This window comes from Vigna umbellata, chromosome 2 (genome assembly GCF_029865625.1).
Source record: "Vigna umbellata cultivar VRB3 chromosome 2, Vumbellata_1.0, whole genome shotgun sequence".
NCBI lineage: Eukaryota > Viridiplantae > Streptophyta > Magnoliopsida > Fabales > Fabaceae > Vigna > Vigna umbellata.
The window spans coordinates 6,617,687-6,635,163 of record NC_142166.1 but is presented as its reverse complement, the minus strand read 5'-3'; the positions used below and the strand labels follow the sequence as shown (position 1 = coordinate 6,635,163).

Here is a 17,477-nt window from a genome sequence, read left to right as displayed (position 1 = left end):
CACTTCACCATTTTTAGGTTCTTGTATGTTCTCAAAACTAAGCATTCTACCAAGTTGTTGTGGCAATCCCTATTTTAACATCTTGAGAACTCATACACAGTTTAAGGATTTCACAACTAAAAAAAAAGGTCGTTTGGATACATTAAATAATTAGAAAACGTTTCTTCACCAACTTTGCCATGACAATATTTTGACAATTGTCAGGTGACAGCTTTTGATTGGTGTATTTGAAATAGTTTTTTAAAAAATATTTAAAATGGATTAATATATTTTTTACACGTTCATTGTAAAAAAATTGTTGACTTTTAATTGTTAACCTATCATAATTCTTAATGATTATTACATTACGGAAATAGAAAAGACTACTTAAAATCAAAACATATCATAATCCTTAATGATTGGTTATTACATTACAGAAATGGAAAAGACTACTTAAAATTAAACCTAAGATATTTGTACGTCATTTCTAAAGATGCAATTATTTAACAACTCCTTTCATTAATATTAAAATAAAAATAATAAATTTTTAAAACTTATTTATGTTATTTATTATTATCCATACCAATAATTTTTTTTAATCGCCTTAAATGTCATGTTTTTATTTAAAAAGTTTATCCTTTAATAAAAAAATCTAATTGTGTTAAATGTAAGTGTGATTTCTTCACAGAAAAAAGTTGTTAAAAGAACATTTTTCAAACATAATTGTCTAATTTCTCAACTTAGATATATATATATATATATATGTTTCCGCTGTCAATGAAGGAAGTGATTAGCAGTGGTATTTTGAAAAGAAACTGTCAATATATAATTATATTAAATCTAATTCAGAAGAATTTAACAAGTTAACAATGACATTTGAAGAAAGCAAAACATGGTAATAACTCTAGTTCTTTATTTACATAAAAACACAAGATTTTTGTGAATCTAAAGTTACACTTTTCGTCTCAATGAAGAAGAACATCATAATATACAAGTTCCAAACGCAGTGTCATCTCCAAAGAAAAAGCTAGACAGAAGGATCAACCAAAGAGGGGGATGAAGGAATCGGAGTTGGCCACCAAGGGAGCAGAACTGGGATCACCGGATAAAACAGCAAGGAGAGACCACCGTATTTGCAAACTCTAAACCTACGAGTTAACAAATTGCAGCAAATGATGTTATCACCAAACTTCAGAAACACACTGTCCTTAACATAGGGATGAAAAGCCAGAATCCTACTGCAACCCCTCACATATTCAACCTCCAAGGCTTTCAACTCTTGAAACATTGGCCCAATAATCTCAGGGAGACAAAACTCATGCACCAGTTTCCATCTTCTTTCTTCTTCCATCCCACAATATTCCAACTCCCAAACCCTCCCACTGTAAGCTTCAAAGGCACTGGAGGGAGAGATAGGGAACTCAGATAACTGCAACTTTCCACAAGAAACCCCAAGGCACCCTCTGTACGCTTCGCCAAAGCCACGGGGAAGTTCAATCACAGAAGCCACACACTCATCATCATAAGGGTCATACACGAGGACCCTCCCTCCACCCATGAAGTACAACTTCCCTTCGTGCTCAACGCTCGATGAAGTCAGAAAAAATCCACACGCAAACCCCTGTGGACACGACACCACAAACCGCTTCCATTTCCCTGTCTCGGAAGAGAAAACCTCAACATCAAACGCAACCCTCGTGTCGCTGAACGCAGGGATGCGAACCACCCTGAACCTGCGTTCAGAAGTGGGAACAATAGATACGCCGGAGTTCTCTTTTGCAAGACAGTAATAAGGGTCACACATGAAACCAACGAGAACCCCAGCGTGGTCACAGAGAGTTGGAGCACAAGGGAGTTTCAATGAATCCTTTGTAAGTGGGTTACGTACGTGGTATACGCATTTGTGACGTGGACGAGGGTTTCCATATACGAGTAAACCGTTGGAACATGCAAAAACAAACTTTAACACAGACCGTAGTTGTGGTACAATGTTAGCCGGTTCGAAATCTGAGCCTAGGGAGGTTAGAGAGAGGTGGTTTTCGAGAGAGCCAAGTTGAAGAGAGGGTAAATTTGGTGCTATGACGAGGGCATTGTATGGCTTTAGAATGAAACTGGGTTGATCAGGGTCTTCTCCTCGGGATTGGATTTTATGGAAGAGGGTGTGTTGGTGAGTGAGGTATACGGAATGGAAATTGGGATTGGAAATGAGTGTGAGCCAATGCTTTGAAACGCTCTTGCATGAGAAAAGGGATTTGCATGGGAGTTTGCAGAAGATTTCGGTGAGGGAATCGTCGAAGAGATTGTGGATGGTGGTATTGGGTTTGGTAGCAGCCATGGATATCGTGGCTGATCTTGAGGGAAGAAGATGAGAAGAGCTAAATTGATTGATGATATAGATTTGGAAATTTTGAGACAATAAAGTTATCTAATTTTGTTACGGTCCCTTCAGCCAAAATTGTTTATGGTGCTAATTTACAGGAGAAATGGTGGTTTTGAAAAGGTGGTTTTAGAATTAGATTTGCCTAATTATCTCGGAAAACGATGGATTTAAAAACCTTTTTTAGATTATGTGTAGATTTATGCACGTTGTCTTGGATGCTTGTGTTTGGTATCAGAGATTTACGTGTGAAGAAAAATATATTGCTTGAGGTTCTCACTTCACGGACAAGTACTCTAGGTATCTTTGTTGTGAAAATATATATATAAAAAATGTACCTTTATAATAACCATTGTTATATAAGGGATTAAATTGTTAAAATTGGAGTAGGATTACTAATTTTGAAGAGCAACTCATTCTTGGTTTTCGTAACAACATTTACTCACCATGGACCTTGGCTGAATTTGTCACAACCACTCATATTTATGATTCTTAAGTTAGAATAAATCTCTTGTTTATCAAATGATGAGATAGAGCTTTCAAAGACAGTGAACAATTTCAAAATATATACGAAGAATCTAATTTAAAAGAAGGATGAAACAGTACAGAATGAAATTGTAGTCATTTAGTAGTTGAGTGAAGAGATCATTCAACAACTGGCTAGAGACCAAGTTCTTGTCCAATAACAACACTGAACTCACATAACAACAACAAAACGACCTCCAGAAGCAACGTAACCAACTAGACATATTGGAAATATTGGAAACGATCGACGAAACGCAGTCCTCAATACTTGAAACATGTCATTGAATCCTAATTCCAATTAATCAATTACTTTTGCTTTCTCTTCTCTACATGTATATCTACAATTCTTTCCCTTCTCTGATAACCTTACAGTAATAACCAACTGAGTTTGTCATGCAACAACACAGATGTTCATTGACAAAAGAAAAAGAATCCAAACAACTAACTACTATTCCCACATTATGGAAGTTTGGCAAACTACCCTCCCACGCAAAGTTACCGTCAAAGACCATTCTTTAACTCGCGAGATTATGGTTGTCATTCTTCCTTCTAAGTGGAAGTGCCTAAGCATTAAAATATGAGGGATAGGCCAACCCGAACGAACACCTAAAATCAACATTTTTTTTCAAATAACGTTGTTAGTCATTGTAGAATTATGTCCCTAGACAGTGTAAATTAGGGGGGAAACGACCATCTTTAAGAATACGAATATATAGACAGATTCATAACAATGTCTCTCACGATACCAAACCTTTATCTAGTTGTCGCCAACCACCCGATGAATGAAATAGTACAAGTTTGATAAAGAATAAAATTTATTTATTTGTCAATCTTGGATCTATCTATTATTTACGATTTCAAGAACTGGCAACGACTGTATCTCAGAAGTGAATGAATTACATAGTTATTTAAAAGCTTAGTTCTTATAATAAGAAAATCATGTATAATTTGTTACATGATGATTATCTCATCATGATGGGAGAAATTGAGTTGGATACTTACAATATTTGTTAAGGAAGTGTGACAACATAGAAGTATTCATACTCATAATTAAACAGTTGGGTGATCCATCTTGAAAGTGAAAGTGTAAGTATTATGGGGCCATGATGTGGTATACAGAGAGAACGCAGAAAATTTGGAATCCTACCAATCCCAAATTCACCTTACGTCGTTTACAGGAAAAAGTTATATACTGACTTGTAAATTTATAAAAGAATTTACTGTTTTAAAATAAAAGTACTTGACAAAATGCCAAAAAATACAAATCATAAGAAGCAAAAGTATATTTGAATCTAAAGTATACCATTATACTTGAAAAAGATATAGAAAATCCATATATACATGAGAAAGGAAAGGACCTGAGCCCACACCTATGTTGCCACCCTCCACTGCTTCAAATAAATAATCCTTTATACTTCTCAACTCAATACAAAATGTGAGAAACTTTAACCAGCCAATAGCATGTCAATAACCAAAATAAAGCATTCCCTACAACAAGTACCTTCTGAATGACAAGGATCCAATTGAACCCACCAACTAAACACAAATAATCAATATACTCCCTTCTTCTCAAAATAAGTGACGTATAAGGTGTTCTAAAAATATTAAGAAAACTAATAAATAAATAAGTTGAGCAAATTTCCTAATTTATCCTTACAATTTATAATTTATTCTGTGATAAAGACTATTTCCATATTAATAATTTATAAGGGGAAAATAGAATAAAATATTAAATGTTTATTAAAATCCTAAATCGTGACTGGTAGAAAAAATTACTAAATTAACGTCACTTACTTTGGTATGAAGAAAATACTTTCTAACACACTCTTTTCAATACATTATTATTGAGTAAAAATCACATGAGTTCCGATAAATGATATGGGTCTTCCCTAATTTAAAGAGTTTCATTTATTATTCAGGAACACATGAATTATACCCAATAATAAACAGTGTGTTGTAAATAATGCGTTAGAACGTGGATTTACTGGATCACAATTAAGGTTGTAGACCACCAGTGAAATTTTGAAGGCAAAATCAAGTCGGAGATTTTTCAAGATAAAAAACCCTGTTGGACTAGCACTTTCACCTACCTACCTTTGCATCTCGGGGTTTCACATGGAGGAGGAGGTACCCCAAATACCCAATCAAGGACATTCAAGTATTTGGATTTAAACACTTCCCTCTCCTCTGCATAACAATGCATTATGATGGCTGTTGACAAGCTGAAAACCACCACATCAGCCCTCTTGATCCTTCTTGATTGTGGCAGATATCCTGCATCAGCTACACATGTAAAGAAACTCTCAATCGCCCGGGCAAGGCAGTATAATGATATTTCCATTCGCCTGCTTTCCTTCTCAATGGCCAATGCAAGGCCAGTTGGAAACTGCACGAGTATGCAAATTTCAACTTTGACAAATAAATTGCTAATGCAATTGAAATTAAATACCGTTTCCAAGAAATAATACAATTAGAAATAACTTCAATCAATAATAATAAAAAAATGGATGCAGTTAGTAACATACCGTTCCCATGGCCACCATTGGAATGTTACATCTTTTGAAAATCCTGAAAAGAAAGCATGTCCACATCCTGAAGAACAGAGTCATTTGTACATGTCAGTTTTACGTTTATGAAATCCATGTTGTTTAAGTAAATAATGAGCCCAAACAAAGAAGAATAAGAAAAAGATAAGGCTAGTAAATGCATATCTCATGCGCCATCTAATGCAAAAGCATGAGCTATGTACTACAGAATCATGAATAATACAAAGACCTGATTGTTTGACTCGTAGATGATACAGAGACCCATTTACCTTCGCTGAAATTCAACTTTTTATTAGAGATATAGCAACAAGGATGAACATTTTAGACCACTTGATTATAGAGGATTTCATAACATATTAGAAACGAACCCTAAAAGCTTTTTTAAGGAAGGAAGCTTGTTGAAATCTTACTATAAGAAGTATTTTAACCATATTAGAAATATACACTTAATGCTGGGCTATCAGCAAATCGATAGGTGATTAGATGGTTCATAACATGGTATCAATCATGAACCAGTTGAGAAAGAAACAGAAAGAGTTAAGATCCAATTGCAAGGTACGGAATTTGAGTCTCACATTGGACATATGGGATTCTAATGTGGTTCATAAAGCTTTGGGCTCTTCTACTACAACCGCAGCTTGCTTTTGTAGTGTGATTTCCTCAAGATTCTTATCATCTAGTATCAAAGCCTTCCACCACGTCTCTCAACTGCAACCGAGCAGCACGGGTGGTGACACCAGCATTGAAGTGTTTGCCTGGGACTAGTGCACAGCAAGCCCATGTGAGTGTTGGGGCTGGTGTATAAAACAATGATAGAAAATCTTCTCAATAAAATCAATGGAAAAACTTTCATTTTAATTAGATACGGGTATCTGTTTCACAATTATCCAGCTGAATCTGTTTGTTTTATCAGAACTACATACAGATCCTTTTATTTATCAGTAATTGTGTTTAAAATAAACTTGAGCAATTCAACTAAAACTTTTATGCGAGCATCTTGACCCTCATATCTAGAGGTGGAAAAACACTTTGCCCTGCCCGGCCCATATTCTAAATGGACTGCGATATTTAGGTTCAAACTGGAGTTATGTCAGGCCAACGGACCATTATGGCCCATTTAAAAAGTTAGAAAAATAGTTCAACATAAACAAATTAAAAATAAAATATGTATTTTTAAAATCTAGGTAATATTAATGAAATTAATTTTAATTTAGATATAATAATTTGATATATAAATATAAATTGTAACTAAAGTACATGTTTTAATAGAATTTTTTAATATCTTACTATAATATATTCATTTTTTTAAAGTATAATTATTATTTTAGAAAACAGGCTGGACCATAAGCCTATGGACTGGCAAAACTATGGTCCGATTTAATTTAGGCCACAAACTGGACTAACCCATTTTCTGGGCTTTTCAGGTCTGTCCATCGAGGCCAAACCCAATCTGAAAGTTCTACTTATATCCCACACGGAAAGCATGTTATTTCATTTTCAACATGATTGGAAATGTCAAACTCAACTAGCAAATTTAGTAGTAAGACAACCAGTAACAATAGAGTAGTGCTAGAACAAACTTTCTGATGCTTACCAAGCAGAAGCGCAATACACAGACAGAAACAAGCTTGATCTCGCTGTGCCCAGAAGACCCTTGGTTAATATTGTGCTAGGCCTGCACATTTTAATAATGGGAATAAGAGCAAATCTGTATAACTACGTGACATAGTATGATCTTTAATAAAATTTATTGGAAGTCACAATATTCTTTATATTGTGGCAATATAGACAACACCCTCTTTTGAACTACCATTATTGACTAAAATTTATTGGAAGTCACACATTTCTTCTCATTTAATGCCTCTCTATCCTGATTTTGTAGTTTTCAATATATTTCAACCAATTATGAAGGGTGTTGCTAGCACTCCGTTTTCATGAAAAAAAAAATAGCATATATGCTACTGATAATATACTCACTTCAAAAAGCTACTATCTACAATAAAACTTATAGCTCTCAGAAATTTAATCCTGATATAACATGTTTTGTAAAAGTAACGCCTAGAATCAGGTGAAGAGTAAATCGGTTGCAATGTATTCCTTTTAGATCATCACCTTTTTAAAAGTCCTTTTCTATGAACAATAAGTGCAGGTATCAAATAAACTGGAAGATAAACAGGTAGTGCTCTTTGGTAAGCTTGAAGGAGAAAAGTGAAGATATGTCCAGTGCATGTTTGATTCCCATGTACAATCTGCAAAATATCGTTGATTTTAAATGCCAGAAGAAGAGACAAGAAATCACAATTTCTATCCTGGCTAACAATTAAATTTTGAACAGATCTAGATGACATGGTTCAAAGTGAGATTACAGAATGCATGACTCAATATAGCGCATCAGGTGACAGAAAGGTAAAGTTGAACACAACCCAGAAGAAAAAAATCAATATATTTAGTCACATTAAACTCAATGTGCATTTTTTATAGGGCCTAGAAGAGAAGAGAAAATAAAAATTATATATTTTCGGCAAGGGGAAGACATTTATTAAATCCAGTTCACTTTGTATTCACAAATTAAATGAGTTAGCATTTGTCATAAGAACCAGAATTCCTACTATTCAATTTCAATGAAAAAATTTAAATTACAGTTAAGGTGCAATCAAATTCAACTACAAATTTCATCATGAACATAATGCTCAAAAACTAAGTTTTCTTTATTTATTTGCTGCAGGCTAATTAAAACTATAGATAGAGAAAAAAAAAAGGAAAAATCACAGTATTCAGTATTTCATACCGAGCATGGGACTTTCATATCTGGTTTTAATTTCACATCGACACCCATGTTCTTGTAGTATTTCTCAATTGCACCCAAATTAGTGAAAGGCTTGCCACTCGCTATATCTTTTACACCTTGTAAGATAACTGGATCCTTTCCACCATGCTTATTGAGAAAGGATTTATATGAAGCTGGTAAACTGTCTTGCTTTAATATATAAGCAGACCTGAAACCAAAATTTCACATTATTATTCATTATTAGAACACAAAAGTAAGGAGAGGGCAAGAGGGATACAAAGAGTCTAATTTCCAGAAGCATAGCTCAGAAAAGAAACTATCAAGGATTGTAGCTATAAAATGAGACATCTTCATTCACATCAATTTAAGTGGCATCCAAAGTTTTCTTACAATATCAAAATTAATGCATCATCTACATGACATAAATCTCAAGGGTTATCGAGGGGAATTTTAAGGTGGGTGGGTAACAGGTTCATCAGTATGAATTATTCAGTTCCTTTCATTATTTCCTTCCTATTTGTCGAATAACATTATATTTACCAGACTATTATAGGAGCACGTGTATTATATGGTCTGTAACAAACATTGTGCACATATATATCCAATTGTAAGACAACTATACAAGGTAACCCCGGACCTTCAGTCTCTCTCAGCACAAAGCATGGATATCTAGTCGCAAAACTGATTACCAAAACTGATTACTAGTCACAAACTTTTTTAGCATTAAAATCAAAGTCCATATATAGCGAGAGCCCACTGGGTCAACTATTCAGCCCCTCACATTATACAAATTAGTTACTCGGACAGGATCAGGATTTGGCGGAGTGTGCATATAACCATTTTTATATAATAAGAGTAATGCATCACACTTGGACTTAAGTTCATACATGCTTTACCCATGAAATGAACAAAACACCTTGGATCCATCCACACAATCCAGCGACCTTAAAATGTGTTTAAGTCATCAAGTCAAACACAGACTATGTTACAGAAATCACAAAACTAGGCCATAAAATTTGAAAGACTAAATAGCGTACTCAAAAGTGACACTAAGCTAAAAAAAGAATAAACAGGGATAGTCATTTCATAAAAGTAATATCAGAACAATTTCCTCGGCAAAAATTAACTAACCAAAAAAGATAGAGAAAGGGTAATTAACATGATCACATACAATATCTGCGAGGAGGAGAGACACATGAGGAAAATGTCACCGTGCTTCTGTGAAATCTTAAACAGAGAGACTCTAAGATTTAGAAGAAGAACTGGAAATGTTCACTCTCATTTATTAGCAAAGTTTATACGACTATATATAGTCGTTACAGTAAAATAAAACTGACATAAACCACATTTACATGCCTAGATGTGATCCCTAAAATCAAGGAACTAATTGACTTATTCTTCCTAAATAATAGGAGTTGAGAAACTAAACAGAAACAAATAAGAATAACCGTTGCAGACTTAACATTCCCTCCCTTAAACCAATGCATCTATACTAGTTACACCAAGCAAGTTTCTCAACTTCTCAAACTGCTCCAGCTTTAGTGGTTTGTCATGATATCTGCAAGTTGATCCTGAGAGTTACAAAAACTGAGTTGCACTTCCCCATTATTAACTAAATCCCGAAGAAAATGAAATCTCACATCAATATGTTTGCTCTTTCGATGAAATACCGGATGTTTGGATAGTTGTATAGCAGAACTGTTATCACACATAATTTTAATCCCAGATTCATCTTTAATTCCAATCTGCTTGAGTATTCTTCTAAGCCAAATACATTGGCAAGCACAGAGGGCTGCTGCCATGTATTCAGCCTCTGTTGTAGACAATGCTACCACAGTTTGTTTTTTTGAAGCCCAAGACACCGCTCCTGTACCCATCATAAATATAAAACCAGATGTGCTCCGTCGATCAGCTAAATCACCCGCATAATCACTGTCCGTGAAGGCTAGTAATTTTGGATCACCACTCTCTTTTCTGTACCAAATCCCAAAATTTGTTGTGCCTTTCACGTACCTTAAAATTCTTTTTGCAGCAAGCCAATGTGTTGAGGTGGGACTGGTCATAAATCTGCTAATCAAACTTACTGTATACATCAAATCAGGCCTTGTAACAGTTAAATACATCAAGCTGCCAACTAGTTGCTTATATAGAGTTTCGTCAACTTTCATTCCTTCTGTTTCTATTGACAGTTTTGTTCCTAGCACCATTGGATTTTTTACTGCGTTGCTATCCAGCATTCCAAATCTTGACAGTACCTCCCGTGCATATCTCCTTTGGCAGATAAATATGCCATTGGAGTTTTGCTGAACTTCAATGCCAAGAAAATGGCTCATCCTACCCAAATCAGTCATAGCAAATTGCTGCATCATAGAATGTTTAAACTGCTCACACATGAATCTATCATTACCAGTGAATATTAAGTCATCCACATAGAGACTAACTATTAGGATTTTGTTGTCTTGTGACTTAGTGAACAATGTGTGTTCACTAGAGCATTTTTCAAATTGTTCCTGGGTGAAGTAAGCTTCAATCTTATTGTACCAGGCCCGGGTGCCTGTTTAAGACCATATAATGCTTTCTTGAGCCGATAAACTTTTTCCTCTTGTCCTTTCTTCACAAAACCTTCTGGTTGCAGAACATAGACATTTTCCTTAAGCTCCCCATGTAGGAAAGCACTCTTCACATCCAATTGAAACACTTCCCAGCTATATTGAGCAGCTGTAGCCAAAATTACTCGAACTGTGTCAAGCCGAGCCACTGGTGCAAACACTTCAGTATAATCAATACCATGTCGCTGTGCATAACCTTTAGCGACAAGCCTTGCTTTGTATTTCTCCACTTGTCCCTTTGCGTTCAGTTTTGTCTTAAACACCCATTTAACTCCAATAGGTGTAACTCCGTGAGGTAATACAGTGAGTTCCCATGTGTGATTCTGTTCTATTGCCTCCATTTCACTTGTCATAGCCTCTCTCCAATGTTTACTAACCACAGCCTCTGTGAAGGTAACTGGATCACTATCTATCATTGCATTGAAGCAATCTTCTTCGGGAAGACCAGTTTCATAGTCTTCTAACCATCTTGGTCGTCTCCTTGTACGGACACCCCTCCCTGGAGCAGATGAAATACTACTCTCTGTACCAATCTCAACCTCTGCACCAGTCTCAACCTCTGCACCAATCTCAACCTCTGCACCAGTCTCAGTGTTGTCTTCTACCTCATTCCTACCATCGGCATCTTCATAGTGAAGATCAAGTTGTTGTGTCGTTGTCTCTAAAGTACTCCAGTTCCAACCTTTTTCTTCCGCAAACACCACATCTCTACTGATAATAATGGATTTGGAAATTGGATCATATAACTTCCAAGCCTTTGATTCATCACTGACTCCCAAGAAAATGCATGGTCTGCTTTTGTCATCCAATTTAGTCCGCTTCTGATTTGGTATATGCACATGTGCAAGGCAGCCAAAAATTTTAAAATATTCCACCACAGGCTTCACACCGCTCCAGGCCTCCTCTGGAGTCGTATTTTCTACTGCTGCAGTTGGGCTCCGATTCTGAATGTGCACACACCACTTCACAGCATCCGGCCAAAACATTTTGGGAACCTGTTTTCCAGACAATACAGCTCGCACAGCGTTCATAATTGTTCTATTTTTCCGTTCAGCGACACCATTCTGTTGGGGAGTGTAGGAGGTGGTCAGTTGTCGACGTATGCCTTGTGAGTGACAAAACTCGTCAAAGGTGTTGGACAGGAATTCACCTCCTCTATCTGTCCTGAGACAAGATATACGCGTACCTAACTCCGACTCAACACGAGCTTTAAACTTTTTAAACATATCAAAAGCTTCTGATTTTTCATGTAAAAAATACACCCAAGTCTTACGAGTAAAATCATCAATGAAGGTCAAAAAATAGCGCTTACCACTATGTGAAGTTGGATGGATAGGACCACAAATGTCTGAGTGAATCAGCTGAAGTTGTCTAGATGCTCTCCAGGTGCTTTGACTAGGAAACGAATTTCTGGACTGTTTCCCAATTAAACATGTAGAACATGAATTTACTTGAAACTCCAACGTTGGCAGTCCAACCACCATCCCTTTGCAGGCCAACATATTCAATGCCTTATAATTAAGATGTCCAAATCTGCAGTGCCACAGGAAAGCTTCTTTTTCTGAGACTGTTTTTGTTTGCAAGCATACTGGTTGTTTTGACACTAAGGAAGCTGTCACATAAAACATCCTGTTTCCACTCATATTAGTTTGCATAATCAATCCTCTTGTGGCATGAAACACTTTGCATGTGCCATCTGAAATCAAAATGGTTAGACCTTTTTCTTGCAATTGTCCTAAGCTGAGTAAGTTGTTTTTCAACTCGGGAATGTAGTATACATCAGTCAAGACCTGAGAAATGCCATTAATTTGCATTCGAATACTCCCCTTAGCTACTACTTTCATGTGCATATCATTCCCAAGCTTCACAGTTCTGCTGGACTCTTCCTCCAAATTTACAAACCACAATTTATTGCCTGTCATGTGGTTGCTGCAGCCAGAATCAAAGTACCATTGTCTTCTACATTTTGGGAGTCCTCCTCATGTGCCATTAATAAGAGCTCTTCCTCTTCATCATCTATTTCTACATAATTTGCCTTCTTGTCCCAATCTGGACACTCGTATTGAAAGTGTCCCAATTTGTGACACTTAAAGCATTCAACAGTGGCTCTATTGAATGATTGTCGACCTCTCCCTCTGCCACGACCACCTCTGAATGTACCCCTGCCTCTTCCTCTTTGAGGGCGATCATCATGATTGTTTCTACTTGAAGCTTCCTCATGTGTTGCCTTTAACACCTGCTCCTCTTCCTGCGATCCTTGCATCCGCTGCTCATGTACAAGGAGACTCCCATGCAGCTCATCAATAGACAAAATGCTTGTATCATTTGATTCTTCAATTGCACAGACTACATAACTGAATTTTGGGGTGAGTGAGCGCAAGATCTTACTCACCACAGTGCTGGACTCCATTACCTCGCCATTCGATCGCATTTTACTCACCACAGTCATAATGCGACCAAAAAGCTGTCTACTTTCTCCCCATCTTTCATGGTGAGTAATTCAAATTCTCTTCGTAGTGCTTGAAGTTGTGCACGCTTCACCCGTGTAGAGCCTTGATATTTCTGACGCATAGATGTCCAAATGGATTTGGATGTGCTTTTGTCAAGGATAGTCTCCAAAATTGAGCGATCAATAGATTGAAAGAGAAAATTTTCACTCTCAAATCTTTAAGTTTAGCCTCCTGAAGCATTTTCTGCTGGGTCTCACTGTTGGGTCCTGTACTAAGAACAGGTGTTGGAATACCATCCTCCACCAAGCTCCAGAGCTCCTTGCTCCGAAGAAAATTTTCCATCGTCATGGACCAAAAATCATAATGTCCATCAAACCTTGGGATAGAAGGTTGGACGAATTGTTCAGGAGTTGTCATTTTGAAGTAATCACAGATATTCAACACTCTGCCTCTCTTGTTTGGTGCTCTCGGTCCTTGGATTATCAGTCCCCTTACAGCTCTGATACCAAATGTGAAATCTTAAACAGAGAGACTCTAAGATTTAGAAGAAGAACTGGAAATGTTCACTCTCATTTATTAGCAAAGTTTATACGACTATATATAGTCGTTACAGTAAAATAAAACTGACATAAACCACATTTACATGCCTAGATGTGATCCCTAAAATCAAGGAACTAATTGACTTATTCTTCCTAAATAATAGGAGTTGAGAAACTAAACAGAAACAAATAAGAATAACCGTTGCAGACTTAACAGCTTCCACGTGAGAGGCTTACAAATTTTTCCAAACCGTTTGCTCTTAATCCCACAACGAGACGCCAAGACAGCAGCACGCATGAGAATGTAAATCGCCAAACTCGTGTGCTGATCTTCTAACCCTGTAAGAAGCATCGAAGACCCGGCCACCGCCCCTGCTACCAGAGCCCTCCACTTCGCAGTCCTGAACCACAACAAAAACCCAATCACCACCACTTCCACTCCAGAAAATCAAACAAAAGACCCTGCTTTAAAGAGCTTAAAATAGAGGGAAAATAAACGAATAGAACTTTTTTTCCATAAATTAAAATCAACTCATGCACTTCAACTTTCATAACAGTTCTCTGATATAACTTACCAAAGTACAAAAGTAGGATAAATTGATTCTAACTACCATACGTCAGTGCTTATTTGAAACTTTATCCAAACGGAGCTTAATTCAATTACGTGACTCAAATCACAATCACCAACCAGTAACATGCAACATTTGTATCACCGAGTTTTGAAGTTTTGAATCAGTTCTACACAGACCTACATCGAAAGAATGCTACACGCATTTAAGTGAGAAAGAAAGAGAGCATGCCTACGGTGACCAGCGAGAGCACCGATAACCTCGTCGGTGGACACGAACGTTCCGGCGAAGGTTCCAAGGAAAAGACCGTATCTCAATGTTTCCTTCAGAGCCTCGACAATTGCATCGCTGTTCGTCACCACAATCCCCTTCCTGAACGAAAGAATAGCACAGTTACCGATAAAGCGCTTGAGAGAAAGCTGTTATTTATTACTTTCTCTTTTTTTGTTTTTCTCACCTTGGCGGCTTTTTCCGCGTCAACCGAGCCAAGATCGCGAAGATAGCGAGGCCACCCTTGATGCCGGCGCCGATCGAGAAACCCTTTGCGGAAGCGACTAGGATTCTCCGGAGCTTCTCCCGCTCGTTTGCAGGGACCGCGTCGACGATGTAGCCGAGCGTCGACGACGCCGTGCAAGGAGTGGCCACTTCGGTGTGGTCATTGGAGAAGCCGTTGATTTCTTGCCGGGAGCAGGGGTGATCTCCGCCGTGGTCGGCGGAAGACGGCGACATTGAAAGTGAAGCAGCGTGGGAATGAGTATGGGGGGAATTAATTTCAAAGAGTAGAGAGCATGGATGAGAGTTAATATCAAAGAGGGGAGAGCAGGGATGAGAGAGTAAATGAAATTTATAGGGTGGCGCAATCTATTACACGTGTATGGCTCCCACAGCTACCCATGTTGCAAATTCCTGCTTGGTTTTATGCTCAAAATTTACATGGATTTCCAAGTTTTAAAATTTTTAAGAATTTGAAATATTTAAAATTTAGCTTTTACTATTTTTCAATATTTTGTTTCGATAAATTATTCAAAATGTAAGAACAACAGTTTAATTTTTTATTGTACGTATAATTATTTATAAAATTATATTTAGAATGAAAATTTTAGAATTGACCTTAATAAATATAAATATTAGTCCATTTTAACATATTTATATTTAAATAAATATCAACGTTTTTACATCGACAGAGAAAACGAGATAATATGCGACATAAAATGCATAAATAGACTAAGTGTGTGTTCTCAATAAAAATAAAATAAAGCCAATTCATACACAGGTTAAATATGAAATTTTTAAAATATTATGTAAGATAGTTTTTATAAATTAGCTTATGTATAAGAAAATTTTAGCATATAAATAATTTTATTTTCATATTTATCTCTTCTAAAAGTCTTTATAGGTATAAAAAAAATTTAAGTATTATAAATTTGTTTAGTCTAATAATAAGTAACTTAAAAGTTATATAGAAAAGTATAATTAAATTTTCACCATGAAAAATAAAATTTGCATTAACAAAATACGATTACGATCATCCAACAAGTTTAAACGTATAGTAAGTTTATCAATAATTTTTAATTTATTGATAATTTTGATCATTCAAATTCATTAAACTTTAGTATTAGTTAAAAAAATTAAAATCATGAATAAGGCTAATTAAATAAGTAATAAGACAGTAAAATAAAATGTTCAACAAATTTAGCATCGTTTGTGTTAAGAAAAGTGTTTAAATCGTCTATCTTGTTTACTAGTATGAATTTAATACGTGTTTACTTGTCTTTGGAAGAAGTGTCTGGATATGTATTTAAGATAAAACATAAGTTGCCAGTTTAGTTTTTAAAAAATTGAAAAATATGAATCCATAATATACAATTTAATGATAAAATAGTATCTGATTTACTATCAAATTAATTGCTGATGTTAAAATTGAATAGTAATATAAATGTACAAAAGTTAATAATAATTGTTTATAGCTAAAGTATATTATTTTTAATATTAAACCGACGACGTCAGTAACATAATTAAGAAAGAAATTGAAGTTGTGTATTTAATATGGTTTTATTGAGTGCCTAATTCCAAGTAGTTATCGACATCACTTAAATGTGTTATTAAATGTATTTGTATAAACTAAAACACTGTTGTCATCGCACATGTTGTTAGCTGTTAAGATACAAAAATATCCAAATACTCAAAGTGGCCAGAGGAGCTGAATTTAATTCCATCCTTAGTTAATAATACCTCTCCTTGTCGATGGATTGAGATTTTTTATCACAAATAAATTTATCTTTTTTAGGTATTGTTTGAATTTATCTTTACTTTGATAAAAATAAATTATATTGACTAAATAGAAATAGAAATATAAATATAAATATAAATATAAATAATATTTAATTTTTTAAATTAAATACAAAACAAAAATAAATATATATATTCATTTCATTTTCGTTCTAATATCATCATTTTCATTTAAATGATTAAGAGTATTTAAAGTTTATTATATAACTTTAAAAACTTATATATATATATATATATATATATATATATATATATAATATATATATATATATTGTATTATACTTTTTATTAATATTCATATTTATTAAAAGGTAGATTTTTATTGCAAATCACAAAAAAGTTGACCTTAATAGGCTAATTAATATTAAAATATTAAAGTAAGAAATCAGCAGCCTGAATGTAAGTGATTTAATTTTTATTTTGTTAGGTTGTGTTAATTTAATTTTGTTCGTATAACTTTTAGACATAGTTGAAATTGTTGATTTCAACTAATTCCATGAAACTTTATTAATGAGAGTGGTAGGAGAGTCTTGCTGCTTTGTTCCTTCACCAATCCATGTTAGGCCAACCTAGCGACCATCCTACTTATATTATAGTTGAGAGAATCGATTATCATTGTTGATACTAATTACAGCTCTTCCACAAACCAAACACAACATTTCTTACCCTCTAACTTCTACCTTCACATCTTTCTCCACGTATATCCTTTACAGGAAACAATTATATTTAAAACACCATCTATCTTATTCTAGATGCAGTTTTATTTAAATTAAAATTATCTTTTATAACATCGAAATCATTCTTAC

General features: G+C 35.2%; 2 protein-coding genes and 1 pseudogene across 3 annotated transcripts; all 3 read right to left on the bottom strand.

Annotated features, from left to right (window-relative positions):
* Positions 1-1,006: 1,006 nt before the first annotated feature.
* Positions 1,007-2,339, bottom strand: LOC124834254 (putative F-box/kelch-repeat protein At4g22430). Its single transcript, XM_047308908.2, has one exon. It carries the CDS (start codon positions 2,312-2,314, stop codon positions 1,007-1,009), a length of 1,308 nt encoding a protein of 435 aa, XP_047164864.1. The 5' UTR covers positions 2,315-2,339.
* A 1,825-nt stretch (positions 2,340-4,164) lies between these two features.
* On the bottom strand, positions 4,165-15,209 carry LOC124834273 (uncharacterized). 2 transcript variants are annotated; one of them, XR_007028472.2, is made up of 10 exons: positions 14,840-15,209; positions 14,614-14,754; positions 14,035-14,214; positions 9,387-9,434; positions 8,216-8,423; positions 7,540-7,676; positions 7,022-7,102; positions 6,003-6,221; positions 5,407-5,473; positions 5,193-5,267 (listed from the first exon to the last, which is right to left on the bottom strand). XR_007028472.2 is itself a non-coding variant. In XM_047308937.2 (9 exons), exons 1-9 carry the CDS (start codon positions 15,109-15,111, stop codon positions 4,968-4,970), a joined length of 1,434 nt encoding a protein of 477 aa, XP_047164893.1. In that variant the 5' UTR covers positions 15,112-15,208; the 3' UTR covers positions 4,165-4,967. The 2 variants fall into 2 exon arrangements, 1 of the variants encoding a protein (XP_047164893.1); XM_047308937.2 differs by lacking the exon at positions 6,003-6,221 and having other exon boundaries at positions 4,165-5,267; positions 14,840-15,208.
* LOC148203274 (uncharacterized) lies at positions 12,743-13,793 on the bottom strand (annotated as a pseudogene).
* Positions 15,210-17,477: the final 2,268 nt, after the last annotated feature.

Bases quoted from the DNA above. Each gene is read 5' to 3' on its own strand.
- LOC124834273 (XM_047308937.2), bottom strand. From the start codon at position 15,111: ATGTCGCCGTCTTCCGCCGACCACGGCGGAGATCACCCCTGCTCCCGG. The intron at 14,215-14,613 runs GCATGCTCTCTT...GTTGTGGTTCAG, and splicing joins GCTCTCGCTGGTCACCGTAG to GACTGCGAAGTGGAGGGCTC. The intron at 9,435-14,034 runs GAAGCTGTTAAG...TAAGATTTCACA, and splicing joins ATTTGTAAGCCTCTCACGTG to GAAGCACGGTGACATTTTCC.
- LOC124834254 (XM_047308908.2), bottom strand. From the start codon at position 2,314: ATGGCTGCTACCAAACCCAATACCACCATCCACAATCTCTTCGACGAT.